General features: G+C 36.7%; 6 protein-coding genes across 6 annotated transcripts; 2 read left to right on the plus strand and 4 right to left on the minus strand.

Moving 5' to 3' along the window:
• Window positions 1–158: 158 nt before the first annotated feature.
• LOC105455497 lies at window positions 159–2,579 on the minus strand. The gene is made up of 5 exons (XM_011698866.1): window positions 2,381–2,579; window positions 1,925–2,010; window positions 1,512–1,695; window positions 969–1,113; window positions 159–565 (listed from the first exon to the last, which is right to left on the minus strand). Exons 2-5 carry the CDS (start codon window positions 2,008–2,010, stop codon window positions 159–161), a joined length of 822 nt encoding a protein of 273 aa, XP_011697168.1. The 5' UTR covers window positions 2,381–2,579.
• Window positions 2,580–4,048: 1,469 nt separating this feature from the next.
• On the plus strand, window positions 4,049–6,147 carry LOC105455435. Its single transcript, XM_011698752.1, has 4 exons — window positions 4,049–4,192; window positions 4,364–4,547; window positions 4,614–4,779; window positions 5,369–6,147. Exons 1-4 carry the CDS (start codon window positions 4,049–4,051, stop codon window positions 5,523–5,525), a joined length of 651 nt encoding a protein of 216 aa, XP_011697054.1. The 3' UTR covers window positions 5,526–6,147.
• Window positions 6,148–6,509: 362 nt separating this feature from the next.
• On the minus strand, window positions 6,510–11,929 carry LOC105455436 (L-asparaginase). The gene is made up of 8 exons (XM_011698753.1): window positions 11,690–11,929; window positions 11,028–11,139; window positions 10,399–10,513; window positions 9,507–9,843; window positions 8,944–9,258; window positions 8,199–8,503; window positions 7,641–7,814; window positions 6,510–7,374 (listed from the first exon to the last, which is right to left on the minus strand). Exons 1-8 carry the CDS (start codon window positions 11,871–11,873, stop codon window positions 6,973–6,975), a joined length of 1,944 nt encoding a protein of 647 aa, XP_011697055.1. The 5' UTR covers window positions 11,874–11,929; the 3' UTR covers window positions 6,510–6,972.
• Window positions 11,930–13,638: 1,709 nt separating this feature from the next.
• On the plus strand, window positions 13,639–14,494 carry LOC105455437 (SAYSvFN domain-containing protein 1). Its single transcript, XM_011698754.1, has 2 exons — window positions 13,639–13,952; window positions 14,074–14,494. Exons 1-2 carry the CDS (start codon window positions 13,797–13,799, stop codon window positions 14,434–14,436), a joined length of 519 nt encoding a protein of 172 aa, XP_011697056.1. The 5' UTR covers window positions 13,639–13,796; the 3' UTR covers window positions 14,437–14,494.
• A 590-nt stretch (window positions 14,495–15,084) lies between these two features.
• LOC105455438 (N-acetylated-alpha-linked acidic dipeptidase 2) lies at window positions 15,085–18,192 on the minus strand. The gene is made up of 7 exons (XM_011698756.1): window positions 17,316–18,192; window positions 17,029–17,156; window positions 16,437–16,658; window positions 16,202–16,359; window positions 15,780–15,975; window positions 15,614–15,695; window positions 15,085–15,414 (listed from the first exon to the last, which is right to left on the minus strand). The coding sequence occupies exons 1-7, from the start codon at window positions 17,591–17,593 to the stop codon at window positions 15,216–15,218; spliced, it is 1,263 nt and encodes a 420-aa protein (XP_011697058.1). The 5' UTR covers window positions 17,594–18,192; the 3' UTR covers window positions 15,085–15,215.
• A 3,216-nt stretch (window positions 18,193–21,408) lies between these two features.
• LOC105455439 (zinc finger protein 425-like) lies at window positions 21,409–23,545 on the minus strand. Its single transcript, XM_011698757.1, has 2 exons — window positions 22,663–23,545; window positions 21,409–22,447 (listed from the first exon to the last, which is right to left on the minus strand). The coding sequence occupies exons 1-2, from the start codon at window positions 23,164–23,166 to the stop codon at window positions 22,421–22,423; spliced, it is 531 nt and encodes a 176-aa protein (XP_011697059.1). The 5' UTR covers window positions 23,167–23,545; the 3' UTR covers window positions 21,409–22,420.
• Between the last annotated feature and the right edge of the window lie 1,260 nt (window positions 23,546–24,805).

Consider the following 24,805-nt stretch of genomic DNA (forward strand, 5'->3'; position numbering starts at 1 on the left):
ACATAGAATGTAGTAGTATACGCGAGATACAACGAGCTATTATTATTATTATTATTATTTTTTTACGCGCCTCTCTTCTTTTTTGCTCTGAATTTAATCTGCTATTTAAATTATAATCGTCCTTCTTTGAAAAGCAAAAATTATATAAAAGCAAAGTGTTACAATAACGAGGAGCCAGTGGGCGATGCGACGCGCGCGTTCGCCACCGCGACGACGTTAGCCAGCAGCGACAGCATCGTCTCCATCGAGAAGCCGCAATGTGGATACGATCTCGAGCAGTTTCTGCCCTTTCTACCGGCCTCCACCGCCTCCTCGATCGCCGTGCCCTGCATGGCCGTACGGAACACCTGGTTAGAGGTGATCGCGTTCACCATCTTCTCGAAGGACGTCGCCTTCCCGTCCGTCTCGTTCCCGTTTACGTTCTCGTTCTCGTCGCTCACCGCGGTGGCCGCCTGCTGCGAATAGGTGCACACCGCGCGTTGCATGCACGAGGTCGTGTCGACGCCGTGGCGGGCCAGGACATCGTCGATCCTCGTCAGAGTCTGGGTGAAGCCATTATCTTCACCTGCATCGAATTGATATATGTGTTACGGATGCTGTAGGAGCGGAATATTCGCGACATGTTGAAAATTCCTTGTGAAATTTGAAGTCAATTCTTTCTCGACGGAAATATGTTGAAAAAAAGGGAGAAACGTTACTCCTTTCAATTTTTATAAATTTTATTCGATCAATGATTTGAATTAAAAATCTACTAAATTTAAAAAATTATCAAATGTACTCTATTTTCAAGGGCTTATAACGCGAAAATTAATGTTAATAATGAAGAAATGAAGAAATCAAAGTCTCAAAGTTTGTGGGAAAGCTCTGTAAAATTTAAAATTTGTGAGATCTTTCCCAAAAATTATAGAAGAAATAAAATGAGCAGAATTTCTCTCAATATAGATTTTACAAGTGAATGAAACACTCACTTCTCGCGTAAGCGCCATAAGTGCCCGACAGGATATAAAGCAGTTTTGGGATGATCAGGATCGATCCCACGCCTATGATGGCTCCCAGGAGAAGCCCGCCAAGATCTATCTTCGCCGGCGCATAAGGGGACACGCCGCCGTAACCCTGATTCGGATTTAATTGACATAATTTTAATTCAATTGCGCCACAATGAGTTTCCAAGATCACGTTCGCTGCCCATCACGCGCCAGCGCGTGATGAGACTCCTTCGCAAATAGCAGGTCACGCACCAGCGCATGATGGATCTCTCGTTTAAGTATAACAATTTTTGTTTGAAATTGGCTTCCAGAGGTATTCTTTTAGATGGGCAGCGAACGTGTTCAATTATTATATTAAAGCAAAGTAACATTAATTACAGCAATTTTTTTAAATAAAAATGTAATAAAATGTAGAAAAACAGTAGATGAAAAAGAAGAAGCGTGACGCTCTATGTCCCTATTTTATAGAGTAGATATCTATAAAATACGAAAGAAATAGAAAGAGAAATCCGATTCAATACTTACGCTCCCTGTACTTCCAATATTGGTGAAACCAAATCGCGCCTCCTGGCCGCGATCCGCAATGTCATTCGTCTCGGATTCACGCTTCGACGCTTCATCGTGCTGTTTAATCTGAGACGACGGCATAGCTACCTGATCCTGCGCCTTTGCTTGCTTGTCCATGTAACTGATGGAGCTTGGCATAAACCTATCGATAGATCGTGCGAAGGTAGACATTACGGATATTTTAATGATAAAAAAAAATTATATTAATTCTCTCTTTAGATATCTAAATACTTTTTAATTATTGAGATTCTGTTGAATGTCCTTTTAAGTACCTTTTGTTTCTGCGACATTTAGAAAAAAATATTGGAAAAAATATTAGCTACATTGTATATTACAAAAAAATTTAATTTCACCGTTAAAATGAAACTTACCCTCCATCATCGAACTTCGGACTGCAGTTAACCAGAATGGCGAAACAGCTTATTGCCACGGTTAAACTTTGCGAAATACAAAACATCTGAGAAAAAAATTACAGATGACAATAAATGAATAAATCAATGATAAACATATCATATTAATACATTTATAAATGTATAATTAAATACCGATAATATTTGCGTGTTTAGTGAATATTTGGTAGTCTAAAATGTTCCACATGAAAACACATTTTTTTATGGACAAATTTTATTTAATTGTCGTCGAAAATAGATGTTCGAGTCGGTAATTATGTTACTTGGACGAAGACATTCCTAAAGTGTGTCGATAGATTTCTTTAGAACACCGCAAATATCGCATTAGGGCGAATCAAAAGAATAATTTTGCCGAATACATTCGCATGACACACCGCGAATATGAACGTAATTATTCAAAGTGGATCGAGCAAATACCTTCGGTGGCGATAAGGGCGAAGCGAAATCTCTAAGACGCAACGTGGAAACTGAGGTATGTCCTAGAATGAGAAGATATGGCGATTCAGTGTCACGGACTGGCTGCGCGGTGCCTGCTTACTGGCATATATAGCCGCAGCTCTGGTCGTCTGAACACGACAAGTCGCGGACGATAATTGAAGCCTCGGTTTCGCTTTCATTGTTAGGTCTTCGTGGTGCATGACGTCGCCCTGTCGTCGCCTTCGCCGTCGCGAGCGAGGAGAAGGCCGTCTCTTCTTCTCCTGCAACGCAGGCTGCAGCAACCGCGCGTCGTCGCCGCTCGAAAAGTCCCGAGGCTGAAATAATGGCCGGCCGCCAACAATGTCCTCTTAAGACGTTCACTGGCTCTTGACATGCGAGATTTCGCGACTCCTGTCTCTCCTGTCTCGCGACTGACGTGTTCTCCTCTACCATGTTACGACTTCCCGCCGCGCGTTACGAAACGCGCGCAACCTCGAGGGTAGTTACAACTCGCATCTGCCTAATTGTTTTGTCAAAGTTGTCAAAGAGCGCTGTTGTGCAATCGATAATTTCATTTGGAAAGATAAAACTCAATTTTAATAACCGTTAATGTGCGCAATTGAACAGAATAATATTGGCACAACTTATAAATTACCCTTTGGATAATTCGAATTTTGCGAAGAAAGTAGAATAACTCGATGGAAATGAAAGTACATATGTATGTAACAGAAAAAAGGAATTAAGCATTAAAAATTTGTAGAAGAGTTTACAAAAAGGAAGCAAATTTCAATTTATGATAAAACAAAATGAGAGGAGTATCAAAAGGATTTATAAAATCCTGGATTTATAAAGTCACGGAGATATGAAACTCAAAGAGTCACCGAATGAAAGATCGAAAGTAAGATCAAAGAGCCATAAATGCGAAAACCCGTGAAAGCGGAGGTATAAACGGAGGATTCATGCCACGAGATCAACACGTCGGAATCCTTCCGGTGAAATTTTTGGGAAAAGAAATTCCATCTGCGCGCGTCGCACGGTAAAAAATCAGAGCGCCGAATCGAAGCTCCCTTTCGCGACGAGGCTCGCATGTCGCGTTCACTCCCCCGTTCTCGAAGAAGTCCGTTCTGGACGGTGCCCTGGAAAATTCGCCACGAAAGCCACGGCCGGCCGAGTCTATAATTCTAATTTCGTCGTTACGTTCGTGCGCTCTTTTTCTCGCGCCGCGCCGGGTGAAAATTCACGTTTAATAACAATTCGCGAGAAATGGTCGCGTTCATATAATTACCGGGTTCCCTCACTTCTTTCCTTCGGACGCGACGGGATCCGTCGCACACGGCGCACTGTAAAAGCGACTCCCCAGAATGTAAAAGCAATTAATATATCATTATTCTGCAGATCTCGCTGCCTAGGTTCGTTAATTCCGTCGCGAGAAATCAGTATTTCCTGTTTTGATAGGGTCCTGACGAGCCTGTTACGAACGGGACAAATTAGTGGGGGTCCGCTGCACTCGCTGGACGTTGAAAAGCACTCGGGTAGCACAAATGCATTCATTACTTCGCCGGCGGCAGAAAGCCGAGGATATCGAGAATCCGAAAAAAAAGACTGTGTTAACGTTTCGTCCAATTCAACTAATCTCTGAAGAGACTTCGACCGCTGAGGGCCACATCGATGGATTCGACCGCTTTGATTCTTCTACCCTTCGCCCTGTTCTTCGTGCGAGTTATCGGCGACGGCAATGCGCGGACGTTCACGAAGCCTAACGGCCAGAAGCCGCAATTCATCTCGTTTGACACTACAGGTGGAGAGGTCGAGGTGAGTATATCAAAGCTGATTGCGTGGAAATTTTTAGAACACGTATTTGTAAGTCCCAGGATTACTATCATTAATGAATGGATTCTCTTTGATTTCGAGTCATTTCTTAATAATTTGACTTTAAGTTGTTTCGCTTTGAAAGTCTTCAGTCTTTCCGACTGAATTTTCCAGATTAATTGGGATGTGTCGGTGCCCTTTTTCACGATACCGCTGAATCACGTGAGCGAGAGTGGCGAGGTGTTACCACTGCTTAACGTTAACACGAGAGGATTGTCGGTCGCCGGTGTACTAACAGCGATTCTCACTTTCATGGTGCCCCTCTTATCGAAGCCAGGCTCGGGAATGCAATATCGAAGTACGAGTTCTTATTTCCTATTCGCTGCTTTGCGTTAAAATAACAATTCCAATTGATCTGTATCAGGTCTCGACTCGCAATGGTTGCAAGTCGGAGATACGATAAACGAGATCGTGTTTAGCAATCGGTACATCACACCCTGCGTCCAGCGCATCGTTTGCACCGTCGTTTCCGAGGCGAGTCATTCCGACAACCCTACAAGTACGGATAAGATTATCGATGGCTTATCAAGGTATGGCTAATTTTTAATATTATAATTATAATTAATTCTAATTAATATTAAAATTAATTATTATTCATATGTACGTTTGGAATATTAATATTCATGAGATTTTTAAGTACTAATTTAATTCAGAATTAATTAAATTAATAATAATATTACTTTGGATGGAGAAATTGTAATTACTTAGCAAGTGTTAACAAAATTGATAATTTAATAATATATGTAATAAATTTCGCGAGAGTTGGAGAGAGATAATATAGAGGCAAATTGAGACGAGTGATATATACTTAAAAGTAAAAGTGAGATAATTATATCTTACTAGTACCGGGCGATGAAATACGCTACAGTAATTAAATAACGATTAAAGCGAGAGTTTGTTTTTCTGAAAAATTGCCAAGAATTACACTCGTTTATTAAGCTTTGTATAATTAAAGACATTAAAATTTGTGACATATTAATATTTAATCAAGGAAAATTGAATATAGAGATTATTGATTCGAATGGATAAATATGTGCAATATGTTATATGTAAAAAAATTCATTAATTATGTTAGAAATTAAGTTAATCACATAAATTTATCTTAAATGTCCCCAACAGTCACAAATGGTTTAAAGAATACACAAATGGCACGGTCCTTCAGGAGGCTATTAGAACAGGTCGAGAAGGGTACCAAGACTGCGCCCGCGTCTACAAGGAGTGCTTTGTGACACCGAAAATCCTTAAAAATATGATGGCGCAATTCGGCGTAATTTGATGCCGCGACGTATTTGACATTCCATAATTGTAAAATGTAAGAGTATCATATCGGTCACGAGACGGACAACGTTTGCGTAATTTTTTCAAACGATCACACATCGTTTTGTTGCTGAAGCAAACGGCGCGACGTCGCGAATGGCTTTGCGAAAATTTTGCAAAACACCCTCGGACCCGGTGAATCTGTCTCACGTTCAATTTTGAAACTGTCCGCGGCGTAATTTAACGAGCGAGTTACATCAGGACGGCCGATCTTCATTATCCTGATGCACGAGGTGTGAAATTTCGTCGTGCTTAAGAGAAACCGCGCCGCGTTTATTTAGATGACGGCGCTTTCACTTTTCCTTTTACACAAATCACTTCTATTTTGACAAGCACACAATGAGTCTGTCATATATGATTCATTCTTACTTATACTAATTTCGCTTAAAATAAACAATTACGATTTCTTTCATGACAACGCAAATAAAATTAAGAGCATTCGTACGTATGAGCTTTTTCTGCGAATTTTTTTCTTTGAAGTGAAAATATTTAAATTTATTCGAAAAATTGAAGAGACATAAGAAAAAGAATTTGTCAGTAGACAGACATGATATGTGTGTGATTATTTTTTTACTTACAAACAATTAAGATTATTTTGAAAATATATAGTATAAATACATCATCCAAAGAAGCATATAAATATGCAGTAGTATTGTAATCAATAAATTATATTATAAATAATGAGTATCAATTTAAACGATCACAGCTGTTATAAATAGAAGTTATCAGTTGTATATATAGAATTATTGTTATTAATATTATTATGTCTTTAATAGAATGAAATCGAACAAATATCGCTGGTATAAGATCGTACAAAATTAGAATTCGGAATATAAGATTTCGAGGAAAAATTATTAAATTCTTAGGCATTATCCTAAGTATTATTGATTTCTTTATACATATTCGTTCAAAAATGTCTACAGTATACATATACACATAAGCATTTATTGTAAAATATATTTTATTCTATAAACACATATACATTTACCAATTTTAATGGTAATAATATTGTCTATTTGCAAAAAAATAATGTATTTACAATAAATAATACATTACGTCATAGTTTAATTTTGCTACATAAAAAAATATGTTACATTATTATCACAGTTAACTGTGACTTTGCAATCGTGTTATGCACTGTTTCTAACTAAAATTTGAAAAGGCGCTAAAATATAGCATAGATTTCCATCACGCCTGTCCTTTTTAAAAATCCTCTCACATTCTTTTCAGTCTTTAATATCCAATTGCGTCGACTTTTCATTCAAGAAGCTAGCTTTTGTTAAATAAATTTTTCACCTAGTAAGCAATAGATTACGATTAAATTGAAAGATAGGGAATCGCAGTCAGCTCAGATCAAATTTTTTACTCGAAATCCCTTTGAGACAACCGCTTTCAGATCGAGGTAACTAAGACATAGACAGATCAAGATTGTGCATTTGCGTTGCAATTTTGCTGTCGACCGTGTCCTCGGAGACGCCGTTCTGCTTGAAAGGGGCTAACAAGCGCGCGGCACCCGCGGCACGCGCGGCCACCGCGAGATCCGCCGCGGTCTCTCCCAGCATGTCGACGCAGCGCGGATCCGCGCCGTGATCCAGCAGGAACTCAATCGCTTCCGTGCGATCGTGAAGAGCGGCGAAATGCAGCGGCGTGCGTCCGGAAAGGTCCTTCTGCGACAGATCGGCGCCGGCCAGCAGGAACGACTGCAGACGCTTCGTGTTTCCGGTGGTCGCGGCCGTGCACATCCTCCCGCCGATCAGCACAGCGTCGCCGTGAAGATGCGCTCCGCACTGCAGTAGCACCCTGATGATCTAGAAAAAGTCAGTGTGGAAAACGCACTTTCAACGATGGTATTTTCGATGGAAGATTTTAGTCAGTTTATTAAAATGAGGCGATATCTTTTGATAAAGAATGATATCGAGCATTCCGAGATTATCAAGATCCTTTTTGATGTGTATTGTAAATAACACAATATTATCAACAATTTAAAATTTTTTTTTAGATAGAGAGGTATGACAGAGATAAGATAGAAAGATTATGAAATTCGAAATCTAATCTCTTGAATAAATGTCCTCACCTCGTGACGATCGAATTCGATTGCGTCGGTGAGAGGCGTGCGATCAAATCGATCCTTAATGTGAACATTCGCGCCCATCTTTAGAAGACGTCGCACGACTTTTATGTCCCCCTCGCAACAGGCTATGTGCAAAGCCGTTCGGCCATCTGCGTTCGCCTGCGAGATATCCGCGCCCTAAATATAGAGAAAGCCGATTGTAATAATTAATTAATTAATACAAAAATAACTTGTTTGTAATACGCTATAAATTTATATTATTTTTATATTATATCGCACTACGTAATCAGTGTAATCCAGCTTACTATCAACGTGTGTCGGAGACTAACATTTTTTTCAATACAGTTCTATTTTAGTATTTAGTTTCAAGATTCTCTTTGCTAATAATATACAGTGTAAAATATAAATACAAGAGAAGAGGAAACAATATTTAAAAGATATTTGAGTTTTTTACATATTCTTCAGTCTGGTAATTAATTTTATTGAAAGAGATTAATTTTATTGATATAAATAATGAAATTAAGCAAACTGAAGAAATTAAAATAAAATAAAATAACTTACGTATCCTTTTAAAGACTCAAGTTTCATGACGTCGCGCCTGATCACTGCGGCGTTCAGCATAGCCGGGAAGAGGATTGATCCCAATTCCTGAAGCTCCGCCGCCGAGGATAATCTCAAGGACCTAGCGACAGCCTCCACCAAGTCCCAGTCCTGTATGGTAGGCGGTCGGCCGGCGGTCAGCTCGCCCCGTAAATTCGTTTGCATCATTTGCCGCTTGGTCTCTGTGTCCCAATCGTTTTTCGATAAAACGTACGCGAGTTTCGTCAACGCGGCCTCCGGTGTCATGTCAAAGCCCGATATCACACCTGTATTGATAGCGAGTCGTAAATTAAAGTGTATCTAAAATAGAATACACTATCGTAACTTGAACATTATCAGCAGGAAAATATTTATGTTTATAACTCTGTGTCGCGTTTTATCGCCTAAGTTTTGCGTAATATTTTCCACAATCTTAATGCATAATTTTATCGAAAGAGAAGTACGAAATTTAACGGAGAGATAAAGAATGAAAATTATTACCCAGTGAGAAATGATCGCCAATTCGATGTCGAATCGATGTTGAATTAACGTCGATATGATGATTTCGATATCAATTCGTCATCGATTCGACATCGAATTGAAAATCGAGGAAGGAAGTTCAGCTTTGATATTATTTAAAGTTTAAAGTATTCAGGCAAAACCATACAGATTTGAATTTAATCTCTTTCGAATCGATGCTTTTAGCCAGACTGTACGGTATATATACCAGCTTTTTGGAGCAATTTTCCAGCCTCGTACGCATCCGAGACGCATCCGGTCGCGCATTGCGTGATATTCACGATGATCACACCGCGCTTTGCCGCCACGCGAAGCTCCTCGATGATGTCGTCGCGATTTGTCGGGACGTTTCCCATGCCGTAGGACTGTAGCACGACCCCCTCGATGGGCGGTTGAAGAAACACCTTGACCAGATCGGACGTGATGCTGGGAAACAACCGGAGCAGGCCTACGTTTCGATTGAGCGACGCGTGCACGTAGAACTTCTCCATGATACATGGACGGAAAATCGAACGATAGTCCACTGCGAAGGAATATTAGAACTTGAACTCCTTAGAGTGTTGTCTCATAAATTATATCGATCAAATTAGATTTAAATTTGTAACAGCTGCAAACAGCTGATGATAAAAATCGTACAACAATACAGATCGCGTGCATAATAATTCAGTAATATTTCAAGCACTGATTGAATTCTTTTCGTATCGTCCTTTAAAACTCTGGAAAAATCTCAAAAAGATACATTTTGCAGTTTTGAATCTGCGTGGCAAACACCTTCGATCTTGATGTTCGCCGTGGCGAGGGGTGGAAAGTTCGGCGACTGGAAGGCTTCGAAGGACGTCGCGGACGCCTTGCTCGTCCGATTGCCGCGCAGCAAGTTCGTGCCGAAGAACACGCACACCTCGGGTATGTTGTAATTCGCCGCGATCACGAGCGACGCGAGGAAGTTGTCCAGGCCGTCGCTCCTCGTGTCGAAAATCGGCACCTGCGAGCCGGTCAGGATGACGATCTTGCCCAGCGCCTCGAGCATGAAGGACAGAGCGGATGCGGTGTAACTGAGGGTGTCGGTGCCGTGAAGGACCACGAATCCGTCGAAGCGTTCGTAAGATTCCTGCAAAAGGAAAGCTGTGAGGATTGCCTTACAATAACATAATCTAGTTATTGCCGGATAATCCCCGTAATCGTTTATCAAGCTGACACATAGAGTGATATTTTCATAGCAAGTTTAATCACCTGTAACTTGAGGATTAGATTAACTGGAATAAGATTAACTGGAATAAGATTAGATTAACTTGAATTGTTTCAGAAACATCGCGCGCGAAAATTATTTGATATATATTAAAGTGAGCTGAAAAAATTTTTTTTTTTAAATCGATTAGTTAAAGATAGATTAATATCCCCCAAAAGTTAGATTAAAAAAAAAATTGTTTTCAGCCCACCCTAATATATATATATATATATATATATATATATATATATGTATGTATACATTGTGAAGATATATTGTTATTAATGATTACTTCATTTGCCTTTCGAGTACTTAAAGTATTTAGTATTTATAATTTCAAGTATTTATTTATTTTTTTAAATTAATAAATCGAATAAGATTATATTTAAATTTCTTTTAGTTATTCTATCTTTATCGATGTGACTTGAATTAGCATACCTTAATATCGTTAGCAATGCGAATCCACTCATCCATGGTCATATTACTGGAGTCGCAGAGTTTCGTGTATTCGAATACGGTATAAACGACCCGGCGACTGTCGGTTGCGGTCACGCTGCAAGATTAGGAGGAAAGCATTTTTAACATTGCGCAAGGGAAAGCGAAAGGGTACGCGGGGAACCGGTTCACATTCTTCCGCAAATTAGAGATGGAAGACATTTTTACGGTTCACGTTCCCCTGCGGGAAATAATCGAATTGAGGAAAATTGGAGAAATTTCGAATTTCTAATTTCCAGGAATAGATTTATTTTTAAAATCATTAAAATTTCCTTCTATCTGTAAAATTTAGTATTTAATTATTAAGGGTAAATTGAGTAATTATTCTTAAAACGTGCTATATTTATTGTGTAAAAAAATTGAGACTGTAAAGTAAAGACATAAAATACAATTATATTTTTAGAGACAATTTAAATGATTTATTTTTAACGAGTGAAAATTAAGATTCCAGCAAAAATCTAGTTGACAAAACGAGTTTGTGGAAATCATTGTCGACTCATTATTTTTGCATAGGAATTCGCAATTATGATATCTGAAAATATCTGAAAATAATAATTTTTTGGAATACTTACGGCAATACTAGCGGTCCCATCGCCCCGAATCTTTTCTCGGCGTATTCGCGATCATGCAGTTGTGGATATTTCCGTAGATTTTTAACAAACGCATTGTTTATTGGTACCAGCACTAGAAAACAGACACTTTGTTATTGTCATAATATGATAAAGATGGAAATAATTATGACGCCATAACATTATTTTGTTACACTTATCTATTTGATACACGCGGAGCTTTGATCTTGTCATGTTTATAATTTTTTTTAAATTCACGTTCAAAGGTGATTCTGTGGATGAAGATAAAATCAGAGATCTAAAACGAATTGCACAAACCATTCTTCGGAAATAAAATCTGTACAAGAATCTGCACAACATTAACTATATGAATAAAGCGAAGAGCACTACAAGTAAAATTCCGTGAGACGCAAGATCTGTGAAACGATCGAGCTAGAAAAAGAACTGCAAAAAATCAAGGATGTACAAAATTGAAGATTATTCGTGGGACTAACCGAGATTCTTTGGAGTTTCATAAGAAACGAAGATACTCTCGAAGTCAAGGGGACACGTATATATGTACGCGAGGTTTACGGTTCGAAATCTATGGTAATTTTACGGTATAAGATTTCATCATCCTCAGAAATCCACAAGGTAATTTCTTTAATTTCACGAAATAATTGTACCTCCTTGCTCGTTCCTCATCATTCCTATCGTGCCGCCCGTGTAGAGCACCAGAACGCGGCCTTCCGGCTTGTTACCATTGACCATGCTGCCGGTGACGCTTCTTCTGATACCACTTTCCATATTTCTGCCATTGCTATCGTTATCAGGCACGTAGTCTTGTGACCCGCTAAGCAATCGTGACATAATCGTTCACGCGTGTCCGGCTTTCGCGTGCGTGCAGCTGTTCCGATGACTCCTACGAGACTGATTGCTCATGCAAGACCGACGATTGGTGTCGCATGATCTTGCCACCGATAACAGACGTTTGTCAAGGAATTGGTGTATATAACAGTTAGTGGGGATGGATGGAGTCTCATTTCTTAGATTATTTAAAAATTTATATCTATGAATTATTGATTTCAATCTTTTATTTTCTATCGTCCCTAATTTAAAAAATCTTTTATTAAATATTGTTTCAAATTTAAGAAGTGTTTAAAGTCATTGACTATTAAAATTAAAGGAATTATTAATTCAATTAAATTATTAATTGAAAATTCTAATTTGGTAAATAAAGAAAAAGAGATTTTCTTTAGATTTATAATTTTTATCCATTTGGAAAGAAATGAAATGAAAAATAAAACTTGGAATCGTTGTCAAAAATAGAATTTCTTAATGAAAATCAGGTTTATTGGAATACTACAAAACGAGAATTTCTTAACTATGAATAACGACAGACTAAATCTATAATTAAGAGGAAAAAAACGAATAAGTCCCTGTTTTAAATGTAAAAAAAAAACAAGTCTAATAAATGCAATAAAATAATTTAATTCCATAAACTTTGATGAAGAATCATTTTACATCATCTATTTTACGTAATAAAATAAATTTGCCATGAGTTTCAAGCTCAATAAGTATGTAAAAGTCAGTTTTGTAGTCAATCGCTTTTGTAATTTTCTCCCATTTTTCACGTTAAATGGAATAAGTGAATAACAAAAGGAAATATCACCTTGTCGCTTGTTATCATCAGTTAGCAGCCGGCTTATTCGATGGTAATTCACTTTTATACGCACACTATTATAGTCATAGAACGTGTCAATCCTAAGCGCTCAGAAGGCAAATAGCGAATTTTCAGCTGTTCTATAACTATAAGTACGTGTGTGTATGCAATATTTATCATCCAATAAGCCAGTTGCTAATAGACTACGACAAACACCTAGGCGATAAACGATGTTACGTTTCCGTAGCCAAGAAAGAGCCATTGTGAAATAACGAATATGTTCTATTTTTGTGCTGCTCATAATGGAATTTACGATATTTAAAAAATCTCACCTATTTATTTTTTTTTCTATATATTGAGTATTTCATTAAATTAAAAAAATATGGATTTTTGTTTGCAAACTATACAATGAAATAAAATAAGTATATGCAAGAAGAAACGATTAAATTATTTTTTATTTATAAATTTTTTAAATACGTTGCTACGCTTACACGTGTAAAAGAAAGCACAGGTCAATTTATTCTCAAGATAAATATCAAATGTTGTTCTTAAAAAAGAAGAGAGAATAAAAACTGCTATCAATTTTTTATCTTTTTTCCTCATTAATTTATTATATTTTTATGATAAATCGATTTTAATTAAACGGTTTCTTTCGACGACTGTTTATTATTTTATAATATCGTGCAGCTGTCATAGCGGAATATAAATAACCGCGGCATATGACAACTCAAAATAAGCTCTGCCAATATTGTTATAAATATTTAATTAGGATTCCATTTAAAACGCGGGTACTTGCTTGGTGATTTGTGATTCTCGAAGTATCAAAATAGATCTTTCAATAACTATTTGAAATTGATAATATTCAAAATATATTTCATAAACGCCAAAAACGAGCGAAGTAATTATTAATCGTAATTATTTATTAAGGATACGTGATTTTCTGATATCATATATAGTTTTTGTTAAAGACTTCTCTCTGGCTCGACCTAATATCTCGATATCTCGAAAGTCGACGATTTCAACTCCAATTCATTCACAAACGCGTTGCCAACAGCTGACTGAGCTGACGCGTCCACACGACTCCACACTCGTCGACCGGCCATCATCGCGATGAAATCGGAGCAATCGCGATGACGACGGTGAAGGAGAGACTGGAGGCGTACAGGCGCAGGAAGCGCAGAGAGGAAACGATGGAATCGGTAAAGAGCGTAATGAGAAACATGTTTTCGTGGAATCGTAAAGACGGAGTTGAGAAATCCGCCGAAGAATCGACGAAGGAAGAGCGGGTGAGGTTACATTCCGTGGTTACATTCATGGGGTAGGGGGGCAAAAAGGCGAGAGCTTTACAAAAAGAAGTTTTAAAGATGTATTTAAAAATATATATTTCTTTTTCCTTTGTTTCTCAAGGCAAAACTGTGCGAACAGTCAGTGGACGTCGAGGAGGACGTCCAGGAGGACGTCCAGGAGGTGGACGAGCAGCCGGAGGAACAGCAGTCGCGAGGCAGAGTGATGTTAAACCGAGTAATCTATTTATTATACTTTTTGTTGTGGGCCACGTTGTACGTGATCGCGTTGGAGTACCAATTCGGCGCCGTCTACTTCGTGCTGTCGGCCCTGGTCTTCATCTGCTTGAACACCAGATCCGGGCCGAAGCGGCACGGAGAACCCAGCGCCTATTCCGTCTTCAATCCGAATTGCGAGGCGATAGAGGGTACCCTCGACGCGTCGCAGTTCGAGAAAGAAATAGGATACGGTATAGGAAGGGCATGATGAAAAATCGAGATGAATCAGTAAAGTGTGAATATGGGTTTGAGAGGATACTTACATTTCAATCTATTTAATGTCGTTACTGGATTCAATATGATGTGCGAGATGAGTGTGCAATGCAAATTTTGAATAAGTAGCTTCCGATTTGAAGCTGAGTAACATCACTCGAGTAAATGCCTGTGGCAACATATTTGGCTCCTCGAAAGTTGTATATATGTATCTGGAAGTCAATACTCTTATTTAATTTATTTCGATTAATTTGAAAAGAATCCAGCGTCTCTTATGTCATGCGGGGTACAAATTACGTATATAAATTCTGTCGCAAAGTTTTATAGTTCCAGATATAAAATGTGATATGTCGAGCATATGATAGGCATACGTATGACAATATAAATAAGTATTATATCACGTTACTTTTGTACTTGTATAATATTTTTACAGAGAGATAGAAATATATATTTTGTTTTACGTTTAAAATTGTAATTGTTCGTAACTGGGCAAGCAATGTAAAATAATATAAAGCAAAGCAAACGTCAAAACGATTTTGATATATTTTTATAATACAGAAACGAATAGATTCTAGATGGAGCTATTCTTAAGAGAATCGCTAATTCAACTCGTTTTGCCGTTTGCATTGCTTTAGAAAACAACTGATCGTGAGACTGAGAAAATAACAAAAAGTATATTGTCAATATCAGGAAGTATGTGTTTTGTAACAATTAATATCTATGGTTGATATATTTTTCGAAGTTCTCTTTCTTCGAGAGTTTCTCCTTATCGTCTTATCTTTCCTGCAGAATTTGTATAGCGTCCTCGTAACATTTCGTCATCTGCTCGAGATAGTCTAATATGGTAGATTCGCGCGATAGCTTGCGAAACGTCGCTAGATCGGTTCTGGAATGCGAATCGGTTTCGTCGGGACACAGAAGCGCCTTGTCTAAATCCAAAAGCAGATCGTTCCATATTCTCACGTGCAGCATCCTAAAATATACACCGCCGCATTGAAATATAATTCTGTAATCTTGTATTATCACGTTCCGAGAAAATTTTCCCAATAACTTTAATTCTAGTAACCTTTATGATATCCGTAAAAAAGAGAGAGCGTCATTAATTTCATTCAGACTCATTCAGATTGTTAATTAATTGATGATTTAATTTATTTTAAATTTATTATACTCACTGGGTATTATCTGTCGCATTGATTTCTGCATTGAAATCTTTTATGGCTGTAAGTAATATTTTCAACGTTCTCTTCAGATTCTCTGAAAGCGTAAAAAAGCAACGATTAATTCAAGCTCTTTAACTTTTCCGTCAAAAATTAATAAAATAAAGAAAACGAAAAATACCTTTCACGTCTTGAAATCTATTGAGATCGATAGACTCCAGTATTTCATTAACGGTTTCGTTAAGATATTTCGGTTCCCATTGAATAACTGTACTTTCAGACAGTCGCCACATAGTTTGGCTAACCATCTGCGTCAGAGTTACATCGTGCAGTCGAGAATTTTGATTGTAATGACTGCGTGCAGGGCTATTATCATTCTAAAAAAAGCAGATGAAAATTGTTCTAAATTATTCTCGATTAAACGTAAATAGATATTTAATGAAATATTTAAAAGTCTTAACTACATTTTGTAATCTAATAAAATATTTTAAATCTCTCTTAATTTAGAATCTAATAGAGCGATAAATTTTATTATACAGAAAATAAATGTAATTCATTGAATTTCGAAAGCGCTAAACCTTTGCGCGAAACGAAACTACTTACGAACGAAAACATCACTTGCGGAATATCCAGAGACAGGCGAGGACCGGATACTTCGTGCTCGAGGTATGACCAGTTACTATCGCCGGGGATTGTCTTGATAGCTTCGACAGCTACGGACCGCATGATGTCCGAGCCGGACAAAGCCACGTGACTGTTAGCTGAAATCAAATAGTTCTTTACATTACGTTCTGCATATCGGTGGTCGTAACACGCGAGTAATGGAAATTCAATAAACCTCGTATGAAACGACCGTGGACCGTCGCGTAAGCCACGGCCTTTCGCCACATAAACGTAGGTAGAGCCTGTGGGCAAACGTCCGAGGATACAAGAGACACGCAGAAAATTAGGCTTCGTCGTGGTCGCCAACCGTGCGTCGAATAAATTTTATCCAGGACTCGCGCCAATTCCAGAGCTACTGCGATACCGTCTTCATTAACGGACAGAATAACATATCTATCTGGAACAGTTCGGTGGAATAAATGGACGAAGTCCTATAAGGTAGAAGAAGAGAAAAGAAAAAAGAGGCATTGTTTTTCAACTATGTAAAGTATATCAATGATAAAATATTTGATACATGATCGCTTTAAAGATTATTCCATGTGACTGCGTGTGAATCATATGTTAACGTAACCAAAGATTGCAAAATGTTTCGAGAATATACTATATTAAGTAGAGTGAAAAATCATTATATTTAAAAAAAACTTAAAAATTATACTTAAAAAGGAAGGAAAATCTGTTTAAAAAATTTAAGAATCGATATAGCACAAGATCTTCATTTCCGAGTAAATCTAACTAAGTAACGCTTTATAATCCATTAAGAAATTCACCTGGTTCCCGCGAGCCGCGAACAGTCGCGCGAATGCACGATGCATGGTTGGAGACTTTGTGAATGAGTGACAAGTTGGAAAAGAGCCCATTGATGCGTCGCATATCCTCATCCAACGTCTGTCTATTTCTAATCGAAAATAACACGCGAAATCACTTATTAACCAGAATAATTTAATTACATCATTTTCAATTCTGGAAATTTCCGTAGAGATTAATCTAATTACGGTGTCATATTCCGATCGTCGTACATAAACAAATCGAATGAATGAGATATAAAACAACGTACGTCGTGCGATCGTAGTCGAACGGCGCCCTTTCCAATTCCAGGAGCGCCAGCTGCTGAAGATGTTCCGTGTTCCGGAGACCATTCCCGGCCAGTTCGCCGCGCGCCTTCTGCGCCTGAGCCTCTAGCGATCTCTCGACGGTGAATCGGCCCAGCAGAAAGCCGCAGAGGAGGCACAGGAAGCCGACCGAGAAGAGAAACGAGAAACACAACCGTTTCGTCACGTATTCGCTGGACTCGCCGATATTGCGAGTCATTTGAAAGCTGAGGACTCGATGCATCCTCGCGGGCTGCTCGTAGAAATCTTTTTCGAATGTATTAGTGACAGGTTCCACCTGTCATCCTTTGTCGCATCCAGTCAGATTAAATCCTTCTTCTGATACAACCGCATACTGAACAGCTTCAAAGACACAACCTAGATTTTCCTTATACTCGCCGGAACGAACTCACATTCGTTCTAGATCGAACGTATACACTAAATTTAAATAATTTAATTATTATAAGTATTATTAAATCTTGAGTTTGTTAGATTGATATTATTAAATCGCCAAAATCTTGTAACATGCCAATATTTTCCCGTATATTAATTCGGAAGTGCCAATTATGCAACGAATCGCGAAAAATGATTCACTTCCGCTAATTGAATCGATCACCACTGCACCATTCATATCATCTTGACAACATCACGATTATCAAATCGACGATAAATCTTTGATAATTTCGTGCAAGCACGCGACACGTCCACTTGGACCGCACTTCTGTCTTCACGTAGAAAAGTCTCACGTCGAGTTTTGATCGTGAAGACGATAGAGCTGACCGTTTTCCGCTGTCTCCGCCGTCGCCAAATTGCGTGGGACTCCGAAGATATATTTTACAGTCCGCCTCTTCGACGTCTCGTTTATTTTATTCTCGCGTCGAGAGCGTGCGCGCGCGCTGTTCTCTTCTCCGCTCCTTTGCGTGGAGGAAAATAGGGAAGTGAAAGGAAGAAAAAAAAACATATAAACAATATAACGGCGAGAGTTGGTTCTCCGATGGGACTTGGCTTTTGCTTAATAAGATTTTCAGAAATTTATTTGTTACTTGCCATTAAGACAAGAAATATGCTGAAAAAGAGACAGTTAAAAGCTTAATTATTTTAAAGTATTTTGATAAAAAATTTTTAATGGATAATTTTTAAGATAATCTGAGACTGGGTTATCAAACAGAAAAAACAGGGTCACAATTAAGATCTTTAAAAAATGTCGCGTATTTTTAAACTTGAGACAATCATTTGGGGCAAGACTATTTGACAAGATTATAAATCCACTTAGAAAATACGACACTAAAGCACGTTTTTTTCTGGACGCCGCATATGCAAACGTCAGAAGTGTGGACGTCGCATGTTGGGTAACTTATTTCGAGCAATAATATGATGGCGGTGTGTTTCATTTATAAATAGTTTTCGATATATATTACGTGCGCGTGCAAGGTTGTTCCAACTATAGCGTCTTCTGTGCGATGGACTTTCGAAATATATATACAGATTTTTCACTCGTGTTAGTGACAATGTACCTCAATAGTCAATCCTTATTTTTATTCCTTATTTCAGAAATTTAATACAGGAAGATAACTATTAATTACTTATTTTGATTGTTACAGATACCGTTATATAAAACAGTGTTCAATATTAATTAAATTGAATTTCTAAGTAAGGGACATTGTTGAGTATTTCTTACATTAGACTTAATACACTTAAAAAATTTAATATTACTACTTACTAAAGAAGAAGCTAAAGAGAAGGTAATTTATGAAATTTCTCTGAAGAGACTATGCAACAAACTTTTTTCAAATTTTTTGTGATTTATTACATATTTTTAAAAATAAATCAAAATTATTACAAAATATTTTTATATTTGTACATTTAAGCAAATTCTGTTTATGTGCAGTATGTAAACGTTCTGTTACTTCTTCCAGATGTTGTTGCTAGATATACTCAGCAAATTTCGTGATCGCTGATCGATATGAAAGCAATATCTATAAATCACGCAACCCATATTTCGGAAACGCCTCGTTGTAAATGTCGAAATATCGATCAGGACAAAATTCGTGTTTAAACTACAAATAAGCATTTCAATTGGTTAAACATTATCGAAATAGGACACGTTTTTAATATTTAATTAGAGGAAAAAAAGATCTTTTTTTATTCCTCGTAGTTAACTTTTACTTACAAACTTATTACATATTTATATACATGCGTTTCAGTTTTATATTTGATATGTTACATTTGATTAACTGCTATGATATAGCAGTAGTCAAGAATAAAATCTAATCATTTGACAGTATCATCATGAGTTGTACGTTATTAAATTATCCTGCTAAATCATTGCAAAAGTAATATGTGTCAAATATATGCGGTAACATTTGTAAAATATATGTATGCTCTTTAAAATAACACGTTTTATATTATAAGATTCCTTAATTTTATTAGAAATTAAGAGATTTCCTTATCAAAAGCTGTTTTTAATAGCACTGGTTTTCGACACGAAAAGAGATCAATATAAAAACGCTCTTCCCGTGTATTATATCTGATGTAGCTTGCGATTTTATTCTTCTCTTTGTAGTGGAGTTGGACAAAACGGTAAGTAGAATGGCGTCTCGGGATGCTGCAAATTGTGATGCTCCCTCAAATTTGACAGCGTGCTGAACGTGTGGTAGCATATTATGCAGTCGTACGGCTCTGCGGAAACGCAAATTTATTAAACGTTATGTTTGAACAAAGAAAAAAAAAACTGTTTGCCATAGTTGCCGGACAAAGATATATTTCTTTTACCGTGCATTCTCCAGTGCAGTCTCAACCTTCAAAAATTGGTGTGCGCTTTATAGCAATATGGACAGAATACGAGGGAACTGTGAGATAACCGAACATGTTCCACGAAGCTTAACCAAGACTCGCAGATCATATTGCAGCAATCGCACGTGAACGTCTCGGTGTGGTCTTGCATGTGTGCGTTCAACTCCACCCTTGTGGCAAATTGGACATTACACATGCCGCAGATATTCCTGACTTGAATCATATTGATAAAGTATAGAAGGCATCGCGTTGATCTGCTCTCCACATCTAGAACTGTTAATACCCCGGTAGCCATGTACGATGATGTTTCAATCCAAATTTCTTTCGGAAGCAGAACGTCGCAGACGTTCACTCGTGACAGGCAGATGCTGGTTTTATCGTAGAAACAGGGTTTTATTACTTTTATTTTTTCACCTTCTTTCCGAACTCACGGGCGCCCGTAAACGTAATAAATAATATATTATATAGAAGCCCAGACCGTAATAGTTTTGCAATTTAAATTGTAAAAGATATTGCAAAGGAAATTGCAAAAGGAAACCCAATGTCGCAGCACGCACGGTTGACGGACTCGAGGAACACTGTAATATTAAATTCGAACGATCGGAATAAATACAAAGTTTTCCTTACCGAACACGTTTAGAAACAAACAAATCTTGTTTATATGCATACGATTGCGAGGAAACTTTATATTGCTAGGTATCGCTGCTGGATGAATTCAATAAATTTGCGACTGTTGCTCGGTATAACTTTATAGATAATTATACGAACCGCGCAACCCTTATTGAAAAAATATTTCGTCACAAGTATTAATCTCTATTATATGCTCCATATATGCTTTCTTTTGAAACCGCGGTCGCGCATATTGCAATCACAGTATTTTATTTATAATTATTGTTACATGCAATATTTTAATTACAGATAATACTTGTAGATCTTTAACACAAATCATGGAAATATCATATGGATATTTTACGCATCGATGTCGAGACCTATTTCAACAAATACTAATAATTGTCCATTGGAAATTCGTTACTAATTTGTTTTTTAACTATAGAAAAGCTTTGATAATTTAAATATTATTTTGAACATAGTATTTATCTGTGGAGTAATTGTAGGTGAATATATAATAGTATTGCAGAAGATAATTCGAAGGATACTGGTCTTTAATAAAAATTTCAAATTTTTATTATAGAAACAATTTTTATAGAAATAACTTTTACATATATAAAAATAGCTTTTTGACTTTATATAAAATAAAAGTTAAAATACTTGTGACCAATTTATTTATTGTTAATAGTAATATAGATGTACATACAATACAGAGAAAATCATGCATTTGATTTTTTTCTATACATTTTTTTCATAATATTTCCTAAAATGCTACTTATAAAAAAAATGATTTTCTATCGCTGATTCAATAATTTATAATAATAATTTACTAATAAGAGAACAACAATATTTTAAGAAAACTAAATATTCTAGTAAATCAGAAATCTTTTAATTATGGAACATCAAATTCAATCATTTTTTCAATAAATCTTTGCTCACAAGAAAATTATTACTATAAATTATTGGATCAGCAATAGAGAATCATTTTTATTAAAAAATAACATTTTAGAAAATTTTCTGTTGAAGATAACTCGACTGTTAAAGATATCGCTACTACATATGTCTATCCGAACGAGACGTTGTATAATCTTTATTCCTTTTTAACGGTCTTTTTTTATAATTTATTTAATATTTATTTAATAAGCGTAAGGCTGTTACGAACGAATATTTATGCGCTATAAACGTTCAATTTACCAGAGAAAAGTGTGTGTAATGTGCGTTGAAAATCTCGACCGAGTAAGTCGCGAGTAAATTCGTCAATTTGAAGCTGAGAATACATATACTTTCCATGGCGTGATATTGGCGAATAATGGCAATTGGATTTACCTATTTTCGGGTAATTATCTCGTTCGGAAGATCTCAAGGATTTTAAATTGGATCACATATAAAATCGATTTGCTCGTATCTCGTCTTTTAGCCAACTTTCGACTGCTTTCAAGCCAGAAGTTGCGGACCGATAAGTCAAGGAAAACACAAATTGAGCTAGACGCAGATTGTTCTGTCGAGCCTCAGTCAACTTTTAATCATTAAAAATAACCTGCACAAGAGAGGGAAAATTCTTCGGATTCTGTCTATTATATTGAATGCCTTGTTGGTTTCGATAAAATTCATTTTATGCGTATGAGTATCTTGCCCAAGTTTTTCGAGAATAGCTATCGGCGATTGTCCATTAGTGAGCAGATTCCAATTTTATAATCTGCAAAAGTAGAAAATACGTTTATTTTCTACACAATATTCGTGAAATATTATTTTCATTACTTTTCCCCTCACTCAGTTTTTTCTACTATTTTGGTATCAAAATATGTAGAAGAAATTTTATACTATTTCATTTTAGAACGTTGCGTTATTTCTTCACATCGCGGTTATTTAATATGTCTCTTATTTAATAATATTATATATCTTAGTTCTTACCTTTGTTGCGCCTTGAATTTTTGGGCCTGTTGAAACATGACTTGATAACCATTGATAATCCTCCTCTGGATGTTCGTCGATCAAATGCTGCCGCATCAATTGTTTTGTTCTGAACTTCTTCCCGCAAATTTTGCATCTCATCGGCTTCTCGTGTATGCTCATATGAACATTCAGCTCTTTCCATCTGATGAAAGATTTGCGACAGTACGGACACATATGACATCCATTATTGAACGTTTTCGAATAACGCCTGAAATTTTCGTAGGATGCACTGCAAAATGAACAGCGACAGTGCTGTCGCTTGTGCTCCGCTAGAACGTGGCTCCGAAGCGATTTCTCACTGGTGAATATCTTCGTGCAATGATTGCTGCACTTGGGAGCGGTGACTTGTGAATCATGATTCACGAAGAGATGATCGTCCAGCTTGATTGGGTTGGAGAATCGCAAATCACACATACCGCAGCCGTACGGCTTAAAGTTGATGCAGCCTGGATTCACTGACATCCTATATATTGGCCTATTTTCGCGTTCAACTCAAGTTAGAAGACACGTTCCTCGAAACGTTAATTGATTTGCAAACGTTGATTTCGAATTTCTCAACGACTCGATGGAGAATTCGACAAATGGCTCTCCACTTTTCACTGTCTTAATTCACTCGTTGAGATTCCATTTGATCTTTGTTACGTGTCCGTTTTATATACTCTTTTACGATTAACTTAATTTTATGATTAACGAGGAAGACGTATTCAGAAGGACGTACGAGGAGGACTATTTCAGGAGAACACTGTCGTTGCTGTGCGTTCGCAAGACGTACTTACTAATCGAAAGTCTCGTACATGGCATCCCATTTAGCGATCGGTAAACATTCAAGGGCTGCATTCCGTTTCACGCATCAAGCGCATGATACATCATGTTAACCTTGCTGCTCACCAAATATTAAACAAGAATAAAAGGATAAATCATGCGTATTATGTGTGAAACGGAACGCAACCATAGTCTCGTCCAAACGTAAAACGATGAATTTCGTATATTTATACCGTGTATATAGCTTCGTTAAAACAGTAATATATTTCCCTCGTGTGATTAAAAAATATTTATTTTCTTTTTCATTGTTTTTCTGTAATTTTATAATTTGGAATAAAAACTTGGAAACAAAGGGCATGGTTTTTCAAGACGTTCTCCAGATGAGATATCGCCGCATCGAATATATGTCTTGTACTGAAATACTTCCTACAGATGTTGCAGATGAATGGCTTTTTATGCACGGGCAAATGAATATACAATTCCTTCCATCTGATGAACTTTTTCCACACAGTACGGACATTTGTGCCACTTTTTATTTATATCTCGAGAAATACTCCACTTGTAAGGCTTAGGACAGAAAATATAGTTGCCTAATTGTTTGTGGCTTATATCCGTATATATAGAATTCTTATTTGGGTAAGTATTCGAGTTAGAAGATTTGTCTAAATCGGGAGAATGAACGGCTTGAACATGCTGGATCAAATAGTATGATCATGATACATATAGTATTGTAAAAGAATTTTAAATGCCCTGGTTTTTGATAAAATTAAGTATAGGCTTTCGTTCTTTAGCTACTTTTCATTTTCAAATATAGGATTGTGATAGGATTATTAATGTATTTTACGTACATAAAACTTTTTTATTTTATATATATACACGTGTCTCGTCTTTCTCTTTCTCTATTATAACCTATTTAATAATTATTATAAAGAAAAATCTATTTCAAAATATCACATGTCATGGGATTAATTTATTCTACAAAAATATAATGCACAAATTAATATAAAATTTAACATTAATATAAATAATATGTACCTATTTTAGAATAAGTCCTAAAATGTCAGTGAAATTAATGCAATACAATATTGTCACGTGTTCAATTATTTCGCGTTTTATTCGTAATAAAAATATATTTTCTATTCAGACTACTGACATTTAAGTAATTTTGAAATATTCTGATCTATTAAATTCTTGCATTATATGTTGCATCGCGTTATTAACTTATGTATAATATATTAAAAAATTAAATGTACTCACATGCATACGTCGTACGTTGTATTCTCCGTTATTTATAGATACAAACAGAAAAGAGATAATTCTACGCGAAGAAAAATATATG

Source organism: Wasmannia auropunctata, unplaced genomic scaffold (assembly GCF_000956235.1).
Source record: "Wasmannia auropunctata unplaced genomic scaffold, wasmannia.A_1.0 LD335903.1, whole genome shotgun sequence".
In the NCBI taxonomy this organism is placed as follows: domain Eukaryota; kingdom Metazoa; phylum Arthropoda; class Insecta; order Hymenoptera; family Formicidae; genus Wasmannia; species Wasmannia auropunctata.